Source organism: Lissotriton vulgaris, chromosome 3_1 (genome assembly GCF_964263255.1).
Source record: "Lissotriton vulgaris chromosome 3_1, aLisVul1.2, whole genome shotgun sequence".
NCBI classification, from domain to species: domain Eukaryota; kingdom Metazoa; phylum Chordata; class Amphibia; order Caudata; family Salamandridae; genus Lissotriton; species Lissotriton vulgaris.
Genome location: NC_141689.1, coordinates 1,563,653,458 through 1,563,674,505, shown reverse-complemented (window position 1 = coordinate 1,563,674,505; position 21,048 = coordinate 1,563,653,458). Strand labels below are relative to the sequence as shown.

Sequence of the window (21,048 nt, the reverse complement as noted above, 5' to 3'; positions counted from 1 at the left end):
ATACATGAGCCCCCTCGCGGCCATCGCCCGCCAACACAACCTCAACATCATCTCTTACGCGGATGACACTCAACTAATCCTATCTCTCACCAAGGACCCCAGCACCGCTAAAACTAACCTACACGAAGGAATGAAAGAAGTCGCCGAATGGATGAAACAAAGCCGTCTGAAACTTAACTCAGACAAAACAGAAGTCCTCATCTTAGGTAATTCCCCCTCTGCATGGGACGACTCCTGGTGGCCGGAAGCCCTCGGAAATGCTCCCATCCCGACAGACCACGCACGGAACCTTGGCGTCATCCTGGATTCTTCACTCTCAATGAACAGACAAGTCAGCGCCGTATCCTCTTCCTGCTTTAACATTCTTCGCATGCTCAGAAAAACATTTCGCTGGATCCCCACCGAAACAAGGAAAACAGTCACCCACGCTCTAGTCACGAGCCGACTGGACTACGGAAACACCCTCTACGCAGGTACCACCGCTAAACTCCAGAAGAAACTACAACGAATCCAAAACGCCTCAGCCAGGCTCATACTAGACATCCCACGCAACGAACACATCTCTGGTCACCTTAAAGACCTCCACTGGCTACCCGTCAACAAGAGAATTACTTTCCGACTGCTCACCCACGCACACAAATCACTCTACGACATCGGTCCAGACTGCCTCAACTCTCGACTGTCCTTCTACACCCCCTCCCGCCAACTTCGCTCTTCCAGCCAAGCCCTCGCCACTGTACCTCGCATCAACAAGACTACCATGGGAGGCAGATCCTTCTCATTCCTGGCTGCCAAAACATGGAACTCACTGCCCGCTTACCTTCGCCTCACCCAGAATCACCTAGCGTTTAGAAAGCAGCTTAAAACGTGGATATTCGACAAATAATCCTCCTCCCCTTCCTAAGCGCCTTGAAACCCTCTGGGTATGTAGTGCGCTATACAAATTCTATGACTTGACTTGACTTGACTTGACTTGAGGGGGCCCCACTCTTCACTGTCTGTAGGGTGGTCAGAAACGTTTCGGTGGACACCTGGGAGAACGTGTCGAGACATGGGGCCTCCGGCCCAGTGGGAGGAGTCGGGGGGAGTTGGGAAGTGCTGTGGGTGGGGAGGGTTTTAAGGATGTTGTTGATTTTTGTTGAGAAGAACTCGGCTAGCTGGTTGCATCTAGTGCCCGATGGGTCTGGTATGGGCAGTGGTTCTGGGGTTTTCGTTAGGAGACGCACAATACGATAGGTTTCTTTGGCTGAGTTAGCAGCAGCTAGTATTTTTCCCTCGAAGAAGGTTGCCTGGGTGTTTTTTATACAAGTTTTGTACTCCTTCATGGCTGACCTATAATCGTTTTTACTTTAGTTTGCCCAGTCCTTCCTCCAGAGGCGCTCAAGCTTTTTACACCTTTTCCTAAGTTCACGTAGTTCCGGAGTGAACCAGGGAGATTTGAAAGTTCCCTTTTTACTGGGGAGGGGTTTAACGGGGAGGATAGCGGCGAGGGATTATTCAATCCAGGAGCGGAGTTGGACATCTGCTCTGGAGGGGTCTGAGTCCAGCTCAGGTGTAGTGGAGGCTAGTGCTTGAGTTCATGCAGCCGTGTCCAAATTTTTGCCAAGGGCGGGATGGTGCTTGGGTGCTAAATAGCACAAGCATAACACCCTAAGAGGTAGTTGGCATTAATAGAACATAGTGCCAAACTGGCTGATAAAAACATGTGATTCCCAAATGTTTTGATGGGTTTAGATCCCCTGTCAGGTGGTGAGGCACAGAAAGCTTTAGGGTTTAGTTTGCTCCTAGAGGCCTAAATAACTAGGCTCTCACAAGCGGGTTGTAGAGTCAAAAGGTCCAGATCTCCTCAGGCTGGACAATGGCGCCATGCTAACGGTCTGTTCACCGAGGTCCGGAACAGAGTTGTGACACAGCACCAAGAGGAGTGTCTGTGAGGCTTCATTAAACAGGTGTAGAGGCTCAGTATTTGTTTGCCCAGGTGGAAACACTTCAGTTGTTTACTTCCTCTCCCTAATTTTAACTGAAAGTCGAAAACCTCTGCTTCCTTTCCCATGATCATTGTGACTGAGGCTCTCAGTTCAGTTCAACTTTATTTCGGCTAATATAGCCATAAAAGCAGGAAGTACAAAGACAAAAGGAAAACATTTACAGACAAAAATATAAAATGCCCTTGACAACAATTAATCACATGAACACATTACAATTAATATGGTGGGGCAGAGTAGCAATTGATTCAGTAGCAGTAATTTTACATTACTACATTAAAATCCAGGTAATTCAATAAAAAAAGGTTATTTCATAGTTAAAATGCCCGACTAAAAACCAGACTTTAAAATCTTTAAAACCACGCAATTTTTACGATAAATGAACTCAGTGCATTCTGCACTATCTAATGCTATATGGAAGAACTACAGGTCCCCATATTATATTACAGTTTGTATCCAAATCGTTTCCTGATTAGATACACATTGAATAAGAACCTGCTTATACAAAAAACTACCAATTGTGAGGTATTAGACTTAATGAGGCTCTCTCTTCAGTGGCAGGACTCTGAAGTAAAACTAGTCCAGTGTCTGGTGAGGTATTCATACCTCTGGTGTATTTGAGGTCCCAAAACTACTTGTCCTCCGTATATGGTTGGTCAAATGACTCCCCAGCATCACATGCATCGTCAGAACCTGCTCCAAATAAAGTATGCACAATTTGATCCCTTCCTTTCGGCAGGGGCAGAGTATGATGGGTTACCCAAAGGCTGTGGTACAAGTAGATTAGGGCTTGGCCTCAGTTGGCCTGGCATTAACTCGGAGCTGGAAAGCACAAAGGGGGCACTGGTTCGTCTGGTGCAGACATTAGCACCAATACTCCAGGGTTTGCCTTGGGTCATGGCGCCAGGATCGGAGTAAGTAACTTAGCCGGTGCAGAGCCTATAGCAGGTCCAGCTGGAACAGAGCGTGGACTGGCAGACAGAATCCCAGATGGAGGTGCTTTCAATTCCTTGGGGCCCGGAGGCACACCAGTGTGAGCCAGTAATGTGCCAAAAAAACATGCAGCAGGGCTTCACAGTTTTGATTGATATGCTGAGGCGTCACAGATGACCCCAGAAATACGGGTAACATCAAAACAAGGGTCAGAAACGGCTCAGAAGGAGAATGGCTTTGGGAATGAGGCTCGAGTCTTGTTGACCCCTTTGCACATTCTCCACAGTTCAAGAGCATCAGGAAGGTGCTGAGTCACTCTTGGACTATGTTTTTTCTTCAACTTGCCTGACTTAGAATGCGACGATGATCAACCTCATGAACGACAGAGTTGAAATGGGACCTCCACTTCAAATTCAACCCATCACTGCGTAGTCCTTCTGTGCTTTCCAACTTAGAGCTTTGCCTCACCGACCCAGATGGCCTGGGGATTCATAAGGGCGCAGTCACTGCAGGAGTGGAGTTGTGTACTGACACACCACAAGCAATCCTGATGGGGATCCGTCACAGATTTGCTTAGGATAGTCTCTGCAAGGTTTAAATGCTACAGTCTTGGGAAAAGGGGTAGCCCCAGATTGGAGTCTGGTGGTGCAGAACGAAAGGAACTGACGTCAGCCTGTGCAAGTGGTTTCTACAATTGGTTCCGCACGTCACTTTTGGAGTGAAACCATGGAGTCACAGGACACAATCTAATGGTGCACAGGGATACTTCCTGATGAATATTCAAAAGTTGAGGACTCTGCGGTTAAAAGTAAATATCAGAAACAATGGCATGTGCCCAAATACCCACTATAGGATAGCTTATTGTGGATATAGATATATATATATATATATATATATATATATATATATATGAGTGGTGCCTCACAAATAACACCTTCATATTCGATAGACTGTTTTATAAACAAATCCAAGGTTCAGCAATGGGTACTTGCTTCTCCCCCAGCTATGCGAATTTGCATATGGGCTGGTGGGAGGAGCGGGTGCTTATGACACTGTATGAGGAGACAATAAGCAGAAATGTTGTTGTTTATAAACGTTTTATTGATGACATCTTTATTTTGTGGGAGGGCAGTGTGGAGAGTGCAAAAAGCTTTACAGAACAGCTAAATGAAAATTCTTTGAATCTAAAATTCACCTGTAATGCTAGCAAGGAGAGCATTCAGTTTCTGGATGTAGAATTGTTTGTAGAGAATGAAAAAATACAAACACGCACTTACCGCAAGCCCACTGCGGGCAATGCAATCCTCCACGCAAACAGTTTTCACCCAACACCACTCAAACAGTCCATTCCGTACGCAGAATGTCTCAGGATGACACGCAACTGCAGCACAAGTGAAGGGTTATCAGAAGCCAAAACCAATCTCTTCACGAGATTAAAACATAGAGGGTACACTGAAAAAACATGCAAGACTGCTGAGGCAAAATGTAGCACGAAAAACCGACATGACTTACTATTGCCTGTGGAAACAGAGTCTGGGGTTCAGACACAAGAAAGACAACCACCCAGGTTAATTACAGGTTTCAATCGCCACCACGCCAACCTTCGAAAAATACTTAGAAGGCACTGGCCGTTGGTCCGCAATGATACAACCATAGGGAACTTAATGGGTGACAAACCTTTAGTGTCCTTCAGGAAAGCAAAATCTATGCGGCAGCAATTAGTCCGCAATGCCCCGGCTATACAAAAACAAAAAAACTGGTTTCAGTCACAAAAAGGTTTTAAGAAATGCACAAAATGTAAGGCCTGCAGCCATGGCAAAAATACAACTAGCATCACTGTACCCTTTCGCAAACAACCCTACTCCATCAGAGAACACTATACATGCAAAACGGAATATGCTGTATACGTGCTTACATGTATATGTGGGAAACAATACGTAGGGTCTACCATCCACCCAGTGCATGTAAGAATATTGCAACATCTGAGGGCGATCACAAACAAGGACCCATCCTACCCAGTAGCAAGACATATCCACGAGATACATGGTGGTGATGCTAGAGGTCTGACGTATTTTGTCCTAGACAGTATCCCAAAAAATGTAAGGGGCGGCAATCGCAAGCTTGCGTTGCGCCGCCTAGAATCCAGAAACATTATATTACTGAATTCTAAAATCCCCGCAGGGCTTAATGCTGATGAAGCCCTAAATGTTCATATCTAGAACAGCCCAACTCTATTTTCCCGAGTACCCTACAACATCATAAACCAGATTGCGCGATCACTGTAAATAATTTGCACTATCTGTCACATGTAGTTAAATTCCCCCACATAAGACATTAACCGCCATACCTGCATACTCGGCACGAGAGAATACAAGACCTTAGGAGGGTTCCTTTAATTCAACAAAGGAATAACTGCGCACTAGCGGGGTATTCTCCTCTCCTTTTCTGTAAGTACAGTGACGGTTGTTAGAATGTTAGGAGGAGCTCACATTAACAAACGCAAATTCACCTTACCGGTTACACGAGGAGAGACTGTTCACATTGCAACATGTTCTGACTCTGCCACTAGGCCAGCAAACCGATTACCGGTGAAACTGAGCGCCTTTGTACGAACCCACCCCACACAACCAATCACAGTCACAAGAGAAACACACACCTTTCCTCAGATACGCCAAAACTCAAATGACGTAGGTGTATACGGAATAAGCATTATGTGTTTCTTTGACAAAATGTTGAAATTTATTCTGTAAAAACAGAGAACGGCGGGTTAACATGATAAAATACTCGTCAGTGCCAATATGTACAGGTTAAAATGTATTAGAAATTCCGGGTAATTCTCTTAAAAACATGTTGGTAATGTTTGAACAACAGGTTAATGAACGTGGCATTTGGCAATTAACTAACCCGCCAAAAAATGTCAAAATCATGCGAGTGGTCACGTAAGCATGTGGGTGTAACCCAAGTCGCCATGGCAACAAAACAATGCCAATTAGTGATGTTAACTATGACTCATGTGAATTGTAACATGTATATAAGCGCAATTTTCTATGGTCAGATGTTAGTGAGCAAGGCGGGAGTAGCCGCCGAAACGCGTCTGAGCAGAAGCTGATGTAAGAAATAAACACCCTTGAACTGAGATACACGGAGTCAGCGCCTTCTTTGATGGTGAAGTTTGGTGTGGTGTGTGTGTGTGTATATATATATATATATATATATATATATATATATATATATATATATATATATATATATATATATATATATATATATATATATATATACATATATATATATATATATATATATATATATATATATTACCTACTGGCGGTCGCCAGTAGGTAGTTATAGTTAGGATTTTTTTCAATGTTAAATCTCAAAATTCTATTTGGAATAACTTTGGCACCGGTTGACGAATCTGCCTGAAAATTTCCTGAAAATGGCCTCGTCGAGCTCCGGTCCTTCCTTGAAAGTTTGGGGGGGATACGTCAAGCGGGGGCCGAGATAAAAGGGGGGTCCCAAAACGCGTTTTCCCCATGTAAATTTCCATAGGGCGGTCGATTTTACTTTTAGCCCGAACGGCTGAATGGATTTCCACCAAACTTGGCAAAATTGAAGGGACTGGTAGCCCGATGTGCCTTTGCTATGTCTCAAGATATGTGCTGCAGTGGATTTTGAGTAATTTAGGTGCAAAAATATATATATATCTATAGGCGCTCTCCGGTGCGCGCACCGGAGTGCGCTCCAGGCGCGACACGCGACTTGCGCGCAGGAAGCTGATTGGCTCTTGGGTGTCTGTAAACATTCTAAACAGTCTGGAGCGGCCGCCATCTTGTGTCTCGGTAAAATCGAGACACAAGGGGTTTGAAAAAAAAGGGGCAAATGACCATAAGGGGGAAGAGTAGACCCCCTCTGACCCCCTAGGTTTGATGTAGGGGCTAAAATAGGGTCCTGCGGGGCATTACATTTTTTTTTTTTTTCGATTTGCGCGGGGGAAGCGCATGGTACGCGCACCGGCGAAGCACGGGGAAAATCCAGGACCATATTTATGAAGGCCTTGCGCTGCCAGTTTTGCGCCTCCTGTGCGTCAATTTTTGTGACGCACCAGCGGTGTAAAAAAATGCGCATTGTTATGCAATATTTAAAAAGTGACGCATCTATCTAGATGCGTCACTTTTTAAATATAGTGCAACAAGGCACATTTTTTTACACTGCTGGTGTGATGCGTCACTTTTCTGTGCGCACTCCTTATGACATTCCAGATGTGTCATATTTAATGTATGACTAATCATGTTGCAAGGAGTTACAGATACATCAGTATTTGACATATCTGTAAACATAAAAGTGACGCGAGGCTAGCGCAAGATTTTGACGCAACAGCATCCTAAAAGTGACGCAGAGAAATCTTATAGATTTCAGTACGTCGTTATTACCAAGCTTTTTGCGGGGGAATGCCCCCTCTGCATACATTATACCTGACGCAGATATAATGTGGCGCAGAGTTTTAAAAAGTGACCCATGTACCTAGATGCGTCACTTTTTAAAAATAGCGTCAGGTATAATGCATGCAGAGGGGGTGTTCTCCCGCAAAAAGCTTTGTAATAGCGACGTAGTGAAATCTTTGAGATTTCACTGCGTCACTTTTAGGATGCTGTTGCGTCAAAATCTTGCGCCTGCTTTACAGCAGGTGTTAGACTGACGCAAGACCTTTCACATGGTGCTTTTTCCATGTGAAAGGACACATTACTGGAGTTGCGTCACTTTTGTGACGCACTCCAGCAATGCGTTACTTGGAATGTCATAAGGAGTGCGCACAGAAAAGTGACGCATCGCACCAGTGGTGTAAAAAAATGTGCCTCGTTGCGTTATATTTAAAAAGTGACGTATCTAGGTAGATGGGTCACTTTTTAAAATCAAGCGCCACATTATATCTGCGTGAGGTATAATGCATGCAGAGGGGGTGTTCCCCCGCAAAAAGCTTTGTAATAGCGACGCAGTGAAATGTTTGAGATTTCACTGCGTCACTTTTAGGATGCTGTTGCGTCCTTTAAATATAGTGCAACGAGGCACATTTTATTACACTGCTGGTGTGATGCGTCACTTTTCTGTGCGCACTCCTTATGACATTCCAGATGTGTCATATTTAATGTATGACGAATCATGTTGCAAGGAGTTACAGATACGTCAGTATTTCTGACATATCTGTAAACATGAAAGTGACGGGAGGCAGGCGCAAGATTTTGACGCAACAGCATCCTAAAAGTGACGCAGAGAAATCTCATAGATTTCAGTACGTCGTTATTATCAAGCTTTTTGCGGGGGAATGCCCCCTCTGCATACATTATACCTGATGCAGATATAATGTGGCGCAGAGTTTTAAAAAGTGACCCATGTACCTAGATGCGTCACTTTTTAAAAATAGCGTCAGGTATAATGCATGCAGAGGGGGTGTTCCCCTGCAAAAAGCTTGGTAATAATGACGCAGTGCGTCACTTTTAGGATGCTGTTGCGCCAAAATCTTGCGCCTGCTTCACAGCAAACCTTTCACATGGTGCTTTTTCCATGTGAAAGGACACATTACTGGAGTTGCGTCACTTTTGTGACGCACTCCAGCAATGCGTTACTTTTGTGTTTACAGATACGTCAGAAATACTGACATATCTGTAACTCCTTGCGAATTGATTAGTCATATATTAAATATGACATATCTGGAATGTCATAAGGAGTGCGTCCACAAAAGTGACGCATTGCTGTTTTCACGTAGCGATGCGTCACTTTTCAGAAATGAGGCCTCCAGTTTATTCACTGTGTCATAACTTTCTTTTCTAACACTCACCTTCTTTCATTCCTCCTACTTCACTTCCTTTCACCTCTCATACCTTTCTGTTCTTTCTTACTCATTCTCCTTTCAATTATCAATGCACTATATTTCACTTACTCTTCATTTTTTTAAGAATATAGCTCTTTGATGAGAATTGGAGGTAGTTCTGAAAAGAACTTTTGGTTTTCTTCTTTTAACTGAACAGGAACAAAAACAGGGAATGGAAACTGCTCAACAGGAGCAAAAAGAAAACAAAAAAATTAGGGATGGGAAGGGCAGCGATGGTTCTCCAATGCTCGAACCATGAGCAGGACACTTTGCTCCCCATAGGTGAGGAGTTGATTGCAGTATCTGCATTTGACGACCCCATGGTTAAATGCAGGTTGTATGTTTGCCACCTGCTCCTGCGATTGATCTCTCCCAGAAGAAGTTGCTCCTCCGGTTGATGTAGAGGCCCCATCTCTGGGAACCTCTTGTGCCAGAGCCCTGACACTTTCCCGGGCAAAATTCTGGGGGTGCCTCCTCTCCACATGGCGAATCATGGTAAAGTTGCCAAAAGAGTACTTTTTTTGGGGGTTACCCCGTGACAGGACCTGTTTGCAGATCCTGCACTCCACTTTTGGTGCATTCACCTTTTTCTGGTCTGCTGGAAACTTAAAAAATTTCCAGATGAAATGCTCTTTGACCTTCGGCTGAGGAGGCTCTTCATCAATGAATTCAGGCTCATCTTCACTGCTGGATGGTCTGGCAGCCATGATTATCCAAGAAATATGCAAGAGCAAAAAGGCAGGTCTTTCAGTCACAAAAGTGAAAGAAGAAGTGAAGGAAATGGGTGGGGATTTCATTCATTGTAAAAAAAAAACTGTTAGCAACCAATGAAAAGTGTTATTTTAGGGTCACATGACCCGACGCGTTTACGCTGCGCGCTCCGGAGCACTTCCGGTGCGTTTACGCAGCGCGATCGTAGGCGCTTCCGGGGCGCAAACGTGGCGCGATCGTAGGCGCTTTTGCGTGCGTTTACGCGCCGCGAACGTAGGCGCTTCCGAGGGCACTTACGTTGCGCGCCGAAGTGACGTCATCAAACTTTTACAGAAATGCATAATCATTTTCCTTATTAAAAAAAACTAATTTTATTTGTATGGTACGAAATTTTTTGCATTATTATTAACTTTTCATTCATATTTTTTTTCACGAACGACAGTTGCGCTCTGGGTGCGCTTTCAGATGAGCTCACGGAAAAGCTTACCGGAGAGCTTAGCTGAAAGCTTCCCGGAGCGCGCACCCAGAGCGCAAAAGAAAAAAATTATATAAAAAAAATGAATACTTTAAAAAAAACAGCAAATTGTAAAAAAAAAAAAAAAAGGTTAGAAACTCGATATACAAAGGAATTAGCATTTAAAAAACCTATGAAATTCACTGAAAAAACCATAGGTTTCACACCAGTTATAGTTAGGAATTAGCATTTAAAAAACCTATTAAATTCACTGAAAAAACCATAGGTTTCACACCAGTTATAGTTAGCTGGAAATTTTACTGATATAAAACCATTGAAATTCCCACGTTATAGTTAGATGGACTCACTATAACTTGCGCGTGCAATGCACTGCTGATGATGTCTTAATAAGCCAGTTAACCAATCAATTTTTAAAAACCATCCATTTAGACACTTATTTAAACATTTATTCTTCCATCAACTTTTACATATACATATATAAAATATATTTATTTTTCAGAAAGACACACATTCACTGGATGGTGTCATCAGTGATGTCATGAGTGATGTCACTGACCATGTCATGAGTGATGTAATATGTGACGTCATCAGCAGTGCATTGCACGCGCAAGTTATAGTGAGTCCATCTAACTATAACGTGGGAATTTCAATGGTTTTATATCAGTAAAATTTCCAGCTAACTATAACTGGTGTGAAACCTATGGTTTTTTCAGTGAATATATATATATATATATTCCTACCCAGTTGTCCATGTTTGACAAGTGAGGCGCACTTTACTTTAAGCACGACGGTGCAGGCCAAGCCGCTAATGAATTCTCCATCCTGTTCCCTTGATGAACAAACGGCCGCACTCCGCGAAGTGGTGAAATCTTCTGTTTATTCACAGAGTGTTAGCAATTAGAAGACGCACCCGAAGTGTTTCGATCAGCCTAGACCTTGCTCACGGGTTACAACTACCAAGTCCTACATCCATTTTTATTGTGCGCACTTTTAATTAGGCATTCATTACATGCAAATGACATGCAAATGTAAATACAATTCTTTTCCATCAGTGCTGCTGAGCCATCAAAGGCGCCAAGCCTTGCTTTAAAAAGTAACACTACATGTGCCTGCAGGGTCTTGCCGGTAAGGGGCATTCTGGAAAACAGAGTTTTTTGTTTTTTCCATATTAGCAGTGATTTCATACCGCCACTGCATTTTTCGCTTTATGTGCCCTGTAGTGGTCTGAGATTCACATAATAGTTCACATTTAATTTATCCTTTCTAAATACAATATCCAGTCTTGCCAGCAAACTGCACGCCAATAGCTTGCTTAATCTCCACAAAGGACCCAACAACGCTAGGATGCCTTGCTTCACCTTGGGGGTGCCCAGAAGTGGGCACTTCACAGGGAAAAGCCAGGAAGGGTTCCACAGCGGTATGCGTACAAGCGCCGAGATACCCTCATGGGTCGATTTGTGCGCTATACAAGTACTACTACATTTACATAGAGTGTTGGTTTGTTCATCATTTACCATATTGTTACATTACTGCATTTTTAATTTTTATGTGCTCTCTACTGCACTATGATTCACATTATAGTTCATATTGTGCAATATCAAAGAGTTGTAAACGTGAAGCATTGGCCATTGATTTTCAACTCTACATATATTTTGCGATATGGTATTGAATGTACCAATTTGTGTAACCTTTACTCAGCTCCATTAATGGGCCACTCAAGACTGTATACCAAACTCTATGAACAGGTACTCCTTTTTAGCACTTTACAATCTTAGGATTGTGAAGAAGAGCTGTCCAAAGCTTAGTCATACAAGGGATGTATTTTAAACTATGTAGTAGGACACTTAACAGCCCCTTAATAGCTGACCATCATGTCAGTTCTTTGCTTTGTAACACTTAATATACGCAAGAAAAATGTTCTACAGATAAAATATAAAGGGAACATAAATCTCTAGCTCCTTCTTCAGCTTCTTGGGCAGTGATATGATCCCAAATGATATTTCAGAGCATACAGCCTAACACTGTGTATGGTGTACATTGGGCCAGTGACCAATGGTTGTTCAAAGGGACTTAAAGTGCAAGCACTCTCGAGACTTCTGACCTTCATTGCGCATATGATCCTTCATTGGGAATAGCAAGACCCCCAAACAGTAGTTCAAACCTCAGTGCCAGTGTCTGTTACAGCTCTTTACTCTGTATTTGGTTTTAGGTGTTGTAATGTTAGATTTTATTGAACCTGCCACTAAACCCTCCAGACTCAAACTGCCAGTGAGCCGCAAGCAAACCTGGCAAATGGAACAATCTGTTTCGGAGTGCAGACATAAGGTCCAGTACCTGGTGTATCTGTAGTCTAATTGAGTCCAATTAACAACCAACTAGTCCACTGAGGGCCAGCACATCATTTTATCGATTAGGTCGGTACATAAAGCTGTAAAACAGAAGCCATCAGTCACAGTCAATTAATTCTAGTGGTAAGAATACTTGTGGATTCACGGGCAAGGACAACAACCACCAAAGCCAGCAAGATCAAAGCTAGAGACAGTGCATCTGCTGTTGTAGTGACCATGGATTAAATTGTGAACATACCATGAATCGCTAGTCATAGAAAGAAGTCAAACTTTCTGCAACTCAGAGCCATGTCCTCTAGCTCAGTCACTGAATTCAGATGTGGTCAGTGGAATACTCAAGACATCTGGAGGAAACCAGAGTGCTCGAGAAGAGTCATGGATGAAGCTGGCACATCCTCTCAACAGCAACATGAATTTTCCCCATGGCCATGATGGAAATTTACATTACTAGGGGAGGATGTTAGAGGACTTTCTGAAGAGCTGACTGGTGGGACAGCACCAATAACCGAGCATGAGGTTCCCTGTCTAGATCCTTGAGGACATCCTAAACCTCCAACTGCATCACCCGATGGCCAAGGAGAAGGTTTGTTGCCTGCAGCCTCTGTTGGTGAGCCTACTTGTCTGTACAATTCAATTGCGTCCACAAAGCCTGAGAACACTTCCAAGCCCCACATTCTTCTTTCAGCCAGGGATTATCAGAAAGGAAGCTGGAGGAAGGTGCGCAAATTAAGGCAGCCCTGCAGCATCAAACTGTTCAAAGGTTACAGAGATATGACCCTTTGACGCCCTAGTCCAGTTCTCAGCTTTGTTTATGGCTATTCCATGGTCCATTGGGCACCCTGGCATTATAAAATGCCAACTGAATCTATTTTCAAGCTATATTGCTCTAAGGTATTTAACTGTAAGCAGGGGGATTTTTCTGTAGGAGCTGTTTTTGTCTCCCACTGTAGCCGTTGGGCTGGTGGATTCACAAGGAGTATGTTCAGGTATCAAATGGTGATCCTCTGTCACTTTTGTGACTCTGTAGACCACCTTGAAATGAGAGTGATCTTTTGGCCATTCTGAGATCGTTTGTTGACATCACTTAAGGCCAGAACGTTTTTTGGGAGCAGATGCATCAAACTCTCGTAAATACTTTTGGAACCCCGAATAGATGCACAATTCTTAGCACTGGTAACTAAAGTACCGAAATAGAAAATAGCTGCGCTTCACATTTTTTTTCTAATTTGACTTTTTGAAGTCATCTTGGCACACTCCCCGGAGCTACATTTGGGCATGCAGTCGAACAGATACTGATGTTACGAAGAAGTCGTTGTGAACATAAATATTACAGAAGCTAAAAGATAGCTATCTTCGGCCTGAGCAGTAGGTAAGTAATATAATTAGGTGTAGCTGCCGCCCTGCCTGGAAACACCTGCTGCTATTGAATCGCAGAGTCAGGGGTGGGAAGTGTTGTTGGGGGAAGCCGGGGAGATTAAGTAAAGTGCAAGCAGCGCCGTGCACTGCGGCAATGAGACGGCGGAAATGAACTGGGGAGTGCTGCGATGATCCTTTGTCAAAGGAAAAATAAATGATCTGTTGAATAGGGGCACGGCGACCACAATGTCACATAACCTTTTTTGGAGACTGGTACCACATGAAGCCAGCCTCTTGATTTTGATAATCATCCACAAATGAAATAGTATGCCGAATGTGCACAGTACAGAGTCAAAGGACTGCACTTCGTGATACAAGTCTGGGGAGGGGGTGGAGCAAACGGAGTGGAAGGTTAAAGGGAGGTGTGCAAGCCGCGCCTTGCAAAACAAAATAAAGGCACGGCAGCGATAGTTGCAAATATAGCTGGGCATGCCTTCACTGAAAGAAAAGGGGGAAAAAACAAGCACTGGCATATCCAATAGGTCTCGCTTTTGGGACCTTATAAGTATTTAGTTATGCAGAACAATATCCTTGGTGCGAAAGGCAATTGATACCACGCGTCAGCTTAACATCCTATAATTCTGGGCAAATCACTTAATCTTCCCGTGCCTACCAAAAATGAATGTGTCCTTATGTAACGTAACTTGTGTTCATGTAAATCGCTCCAAAACCTTCGGGTAGAGTTGCGCTATATAAAACAGTAACAACAAAAAAATACCTGATGATAGGACAACACCCTGGGTTACCAATTAAATATATCACCACGTGAAAAGGGACACTATACAGGGGGCAACAGTGAACATGGGCAGCAGTACAAAAAGGGAACATTTGTTTCCATTTCTTCGAATTATATATGAATAGTCCGATTTTTCTCATATTTTGGATACTGTCCTTAGGGCACCAATAATGATCACCAAGGAACAAACTAGAGTGTTCAAATACATAACAGAAAGCAGCTCAGCAGGCATTGTGTCACGACAACAGCAGAGAAACATCAAAAGGAGGCACCTGAAAAGCAGACTAAACTTTCTCAAGCAAAGCATAGTTTGATTACGTTCAAGTGCTATTAAACCCGTGAAAGGCAATGACCCCAGACCTATTAACGAGGTAAAAGACTATATAATCAGATCTCCACCTAAAACGCTCAACAGGGCCCGCGCTCTACCCACCTCGACTTGGAGTGGCTCCCGGGCACAAACCATTCAGGCGGGCCTCTAATCAACTGGAAGGGTCTGGAGACTTCCAGGCCTGAGGAGCACAACTCATGCGGAAAAGAGTTGTCAGAGTGAGGCCAGCACCCAAGTGGGAAGCAAACACAACAAACAACTCAACAGAGAAAACAACGACTATCAGCGAGGGGCTATTATAGCGCTTGAGCGAAGTACAGTAAACACAGAGTCACTGCGTCTGCCTGAGGCACCCTCAAAGGGTGGCTAGCGCTTAGAGGAGACTTGTGAGTGCACATATTTACTGCCTGCCATGGGAATGCACAGCCATTGTCACACAGCTTTCTTCATGGAAAGTCTTGCATACGCTGGGGATTTGCCCAAAATGTCCCCAAAAGTTGACATTTTATTTATTTAATTATGAGGGAGCTTAATGAAGACCTAGGTGTCGCCTTTAATTCAATGCAACATTTTGTGGCGGTTTAAGAACAGAACGTTTGACATTCAGTTCAACGCCAAACTGCTTTCAGAATTAAAAATTTGCAGAGGATGGGTAAATGCAAAAAAAGCTGCGATTCTACGCAACGAGAGGTTTGTTTTTTTAGGGGCATGTGAATGTAATGGATTTTTGCTCATGAAAGAAACGCAATCGGCGCAGTTTCTTTCGACGTTTGTTGGGTCATAATAAAGGTATGCTAACAACTGGGATCTTCCCACCTGCCCATACTCAAGTAACAGCCCGAAGAAGGGTCTCTTTATTCTGGCCCGCTGCCTGCACTGCCTCTCGGGTTACCACCTTAAAGCAGGGTGATTAAGGTGGGCTTTGTGGTGTTGAGTGACATTTTTTTAAAATAAAATCCTACGCGTTGTTAAAATATCTTTTACATTCTGCACTCTGAAGAGCGAGCACAGGGCTCAGGGACTGAAACTCCGGAAGAAACTGCAGTGTCTTTGTTAGGTCGGTGAGGTTGTAACATTGGGAGATGGAGTGCTGCTGGTTAGATAAAACAAGCATTGGCCGTGCAAAGCGGGAAGCTTGTGATAAGAGAAGCTAACGAGGAGGTGGGGGAGGGGCAGAGCGAGGCGCTTGGGAGAGCGTTGAGCTTTATGAGCCATGACGGCCAGACGGAGGAAAGCCAGACGTAGGAAAGACAGATGGCGGCTGCGCTCGTGAACGCAAGCTTGTGGACAGGAAAAGCCTCTGGTCGCACTTTTAAAAGCCACTTACTAAATGTCTCTCGAAGAGACAGCACATGCGCTGTCTCAGGCGAGACCTAAAAAGCGTTGCTCCCGTTTAAGAAATGTGTACACATGCTGTTTCAGCACTTACAAAATGCAGGCGGGTACATTAGTGCAAGCCGCTCAAAACAAAAGAAAGACATGGCAGTTGCAACTTCAGCTCGGCATGCCTTCACTGAAAGAAAAATAAAAAGTGTGGCTTCCAGTTTAAGGAATGTGTACACATGCTGTTTCAGCACATTACAAAATGCAGGCGGGTACATTAATGCCATGGTGGAGTAGAACAGGAAGATCCCCGGGAATGGAGAGAGGTCAGGCAGAGCAGCGAATGCTACAGGAGGGAGGAGCAGTGAGGATTGAAGACGAAGAGGCGTTGCTGCCTCATTAAGAGAAAGGCTGCCATTGTGAGAGTGCAGCATGGGTTACATGATGTTTTTTGCCGTGGAGAAGTGTGGCTCACTGGTTAGAGCAGGCAGACCCTGAAGCAGAGGTCAAACCCGGGACCAGGGTTCAATTCCCGACGCGGCAGGGTCTTGAGCTCAAATGTCCACGGACTCGATAATTCTCGCTTCGGTGCCTGACCTAATCATGGGTTCACACTCTGCAACTCTGGGCATTAAGCTTGCTTAATCTCCACAACGGCCCCCGCGGCGGGATGCCTGGCTTTCACCTTGGGGATGCCCGTTAGGGGCTATCTCACAGGGAAAAGCCAGGACGGGTTCCCAAGGCAAGCGCTGAGATGCCTCCGGGTAGTCGAGCGCTATATAAGAACATACAAAAAAAAAAAAAAAGCCGTAAATGTTTAAAAGCAGGAATCCTAAATTTTAACAAATTGTTGGCCCTGCGTTTCAAAAAGCAGGAGGGAGGCAGTTGCAGCAGAAGAGAGTGAGCGATCAAGGCGAGGAATCAGCTGCAGCCCAGGAGAGGGAGCAAGGGTGGCTGCATGTAGTTCTTGAGCTTAAAGAAGCAAAAATTAGAAGAGTGCGCCAAAACTAAATAAATAACAGAGAGTAACAGGACATGTAACAGGGAGTGTCCTCATGGGAGGTTACAATAAAAGAAAAGGTAGTACTAAGGAGGGACTACTAAACCTATTGACCAATGAAAAGCCACCATTGTGACAGGAGCCAATTAAAAACATGGGCGGGAAGTGGGAGGAGCTTCATGCCCATACCATGAATACAGCATGTCTCGAAGAGACGGCACAAGCTCCACCTAGGCGAGACCTAAAATCGACAAAATAATGAAGCAATATTATAAGAAAATGTGCTGCATTATGCTGCAAAATTTGCCTTTTCTTGTCGCAAAATGTATTTAATCCTGACGCATAATTTAGCCATCCCCTGCCGCATAATTACAGTGGCCCTGTGTATATTCTTATCTTATTCCTGCCATCTCACAAAAACCAGCCAGGAGTCTCATCATAACAGGAGACACAAGGTCTCAGTAACAAATGGTCTCTAAAATTAGAACGCTCAAATTTCAAGGCAACCCTTTAAGAAAGTTATGCCTACTATCTGGAAAATACTTCCCTTCCATCTCGGCACATAAAATACCTTTCTGGTTAAAAAACTACAAATAGAAAGATTCCGCTAAAGAGCTTAACCTGTAAATTTAGACTAGTTTCATCTTTCGTTAATCACAATGCTCCCTTTCCTTCACATCATTCCCCTCTACTTTCCTGTTTTTTTCTCTGAATATTTATTCTGTAAAAAACATTTTCCTGAATAGAGTTAGCATTCAATCACTCTGCTGTACCTAGGTCTTTAGGACTATGTAAAACAAATAAACAGAGAGGCAAAGACAATGGCATGAGACTATACAATAGTATTCAAACCTGTGAATTTCATGCTTCACGGAAAACTCAGCAGAAAGCACTTTAGGCCAAACAATTTGCAGTAAAAGTTGAGAAATGTCAATGAAGGCAAAGGTAGTGTTACAAATTCTAGAATGTCTACACCCTGCTCCACCGAAGCAACTAAATCATTCACGTGATATTGTGCATTCTTGTCTTAGTTAATGTAATAGATTAGCACAATATAGAAGACTTCTATGATATTCCCTATGATCTTAAAAGAGAAAGAAACCACTCAGACAGTAAAGAAAAAGTCACAGCCACGTTAGAACAAAGACATTTCTGATTCTAAAATAAAGGGACCACTCTGGGAACAAAAAAAAAAGAGCTAAAGCACATAAAACATTTTAAATCTTAAGTAATGCAAATAAAAACAAAAAAATCATGACCAGAAACGGACGTTGCTATACAGATGTACTTCTTCAAATGGTGGAGAACATTACCAACTGAAGGTACAGTTGAGAAGGAGGAGTTCTAGAATGTGGAATCAGTTTAGTCTGTTTCAGTGGGGCAGATATGTGAAGGTTAAGGTTCGATCACTTAAATTCAATAATAAAGCACATTGGCTGTCATAGTACACTTCCCATTATATATGAATTAAAACATTACACCTAAAAACAAAAAAATGACCTAACAAATAAAACATTAAAATGATGAGGAAAAGAGGCCTTTACTCAATATGTCTTCTATTACTTACCCCATCTTTTTTCTTTTCCAATTCCGCAATTTCTTTGCCGAGTTCTTTCACCTTCCTTTCATTTTCCACAATGGACTCCTGTAGTTTCACAATGTTATCCTGCATCTCCTTTAGCTCCTCAGCAGAGCGCACTTTAGTCTCTTCGGCACAAACAAACTGATAAGCAACATAGAGACGACTCAAATGTTCAATCTCCCGCATGATCTTCTGATACTCCAAATAGGAAGAGCGTTCCTACGTGAAAAGAGAGGGAAAGTCAGACCTCAGCAAATAGGCAGAACAAACAATGTTAATACCATAGTTTGCAAATACATCCAACTTTTCACCAGTGGAAGGTGGCGGATATTCTTGAAGTCACCTGATAGAAGAGGGATTTGAATATACATAGAAGGAAAAATAATTGAAGATTCTCATCTTCCAATGACCCTGGTGTCCCATATCATGCAACGTCTTGAGCAAGCCCTGGAATTCTATTCAATAGCACTCTGGGATACATAGTTAAATATGTTGAATCTGTGTGTGGACTGCTAAGCCCCAGGACACAAAGTACTGCTGGATAAAACTAAAAGATTAGCTGAAGGAGTAATATAACATTGGGCACTCTGCCACAAATAAAGTGAATTTACTTAATAAATATGAATCCCTCGGTCTTTAGCAGTGACGTGTAAACAATAGAAATTACTCAAGCATTCACCTTTAGCCACACCCATAAATCACCTTAATGAAAAGGTTTCAAGTGATTCATTCCTGGAATTAGTTTTTTCAATTTTACCCTTTGAAAGGGAGGAGGTAATTGGCAAAAATGTCTGGGTCGATAGTAGGCTTCTTCAAAAAGCGAAGATCTGCTTTGCATCAAAGTCATCAGCCGGGTTCTCTAAGACAGGTAAGCCGACTACCTCAGGTGTTGGCCAATGATTGAGTGGATCTCCATGAAGTGATTGCACAATGTATGATGCTAGGAATCATCTTCCAAGACGTAAAGATTTAGTGAATGGATAGCAGTGAGTTCAGCGTGCAAGGAAAACGCCTACATGAAGGCGAAACGATGTGTGAATTAGAGACATACTGGTGGAATCAGATTTTTTTTAATACTCTCAATGAAGATTCCACTTGTCAACAGATTGTTGGACTGGAGGGTCTCGAAGTGAATGGATTCAGTGTTTCACCATACACAAGTAAGGGGAGAGGGTCAACTCAATATACAACGCCGCCACCCCAAACCCCCTAAACTACATCTAGACACAAGAAGGGGTGGAGAGAATCAAACTCATAAATGACACTACAAAACAGAAAAAACTCATCTGTTTTGAAAAACTGCCCTCACTCACACACTGAAGTGTGTGACATGCTTCATAATCGGGTCTGCTCACAAAACGCCCTAGTGTAGCCACACTCAGGACGGAGCATAAGGGAAGGGGAAAAAAACAAAAAACCACAAGACACAATACAAGAAACAAAGACAACATAAATAGTGATTGATCAGTGAGTGTCACCCTGTGACTAGGACTAGTGATTCGACAAAGTGCAGGTAATGGAAAAGTGCTCTAAAACTGGTTTGAGGATACCCTTCAAGCCTTTATTAGTGGGTTCCGCAACCAGGATTAAAAGAGAAAAAGGATGGGTAGTGTTTGATGAAGAAGATTTAAGTGCTCAAAACAACCCTCCTGGTGCTGCTTGTGTCGCCAACATGTTTCGACCAACTTACTGTGATGGAGCAAGGATTCGCACATTATGCAACTTGCTTGTATTCATGAACCTCGAATAACGTTAACGTCATAACCAACATGTTTGTCTTATTAATATTGCACTTTTACACTACACGGGGGTGTCCCAGTGATGCTTGCCTATGTGTTTACTAATCCTAACTACGCTTGCATATTACATGGTCGCTGCTTTGCAGGATTCTAGTCTGCGCATGCGTCGGTCATAACCATGTGATGTGACGCACTCGCAGTTCTGGAGGGAACTTGTCGCTCATGCGCAGTGCACTGCTGCTTTAGCCCAGCTGTTTCGTTCTGCTTAACTCCTAATGCTATAGTTATTATAAAGTAAGGGGTGTAGTATAGCCAATCATGGTATACAGTGTATTCATAATTTTCTGTGTTTCTAAATTGGTTCCGCGTACTTTTCATGTATCGGTCTTTGTGGGCCTGGGAGAGATGTGCCACTCCATCTTTGAAGCCCGTGCGGTACTAACCACGTGATGGAGGAAAAGAGTCTTGCAGCAGTGGAACCCAGCCAGCTGGCTGCCGAAGCTAAGATGCTCATGGGAACCTGAACTGTGCCCCAGCGAGAAGACTCAAACTCATATCTGCATTTGTCACATTTGTAATGTTCTACTGTAAGCTCTATTG

General features: G+C 43.3%; 1 protein-coding gene across 1 annotated transcript in view; it reads right to left on the bottom strand.

Annotated features, from left to right (window-relative positions):
• Nucleotides 1–21,048, bottom strand: part of SMC2 (structural maintenance of chromosomes 2) — a 380,518-nt gene that overhangs the window by 266,119 nt on the left and 93,351 nt on the right. Inside the window, exon 8 of the mRNA XM_086962048.1 lies at nucleotides 18,695–18,928. Within this exon, the coding sequence (XP_086818174.1) occupies nucleotides 18,695–18,928 (234 nt within the window). The remainder of the gene's footprint in view (nucleotides 1–18,694; nucleotides 18,929–21,048) is intronic.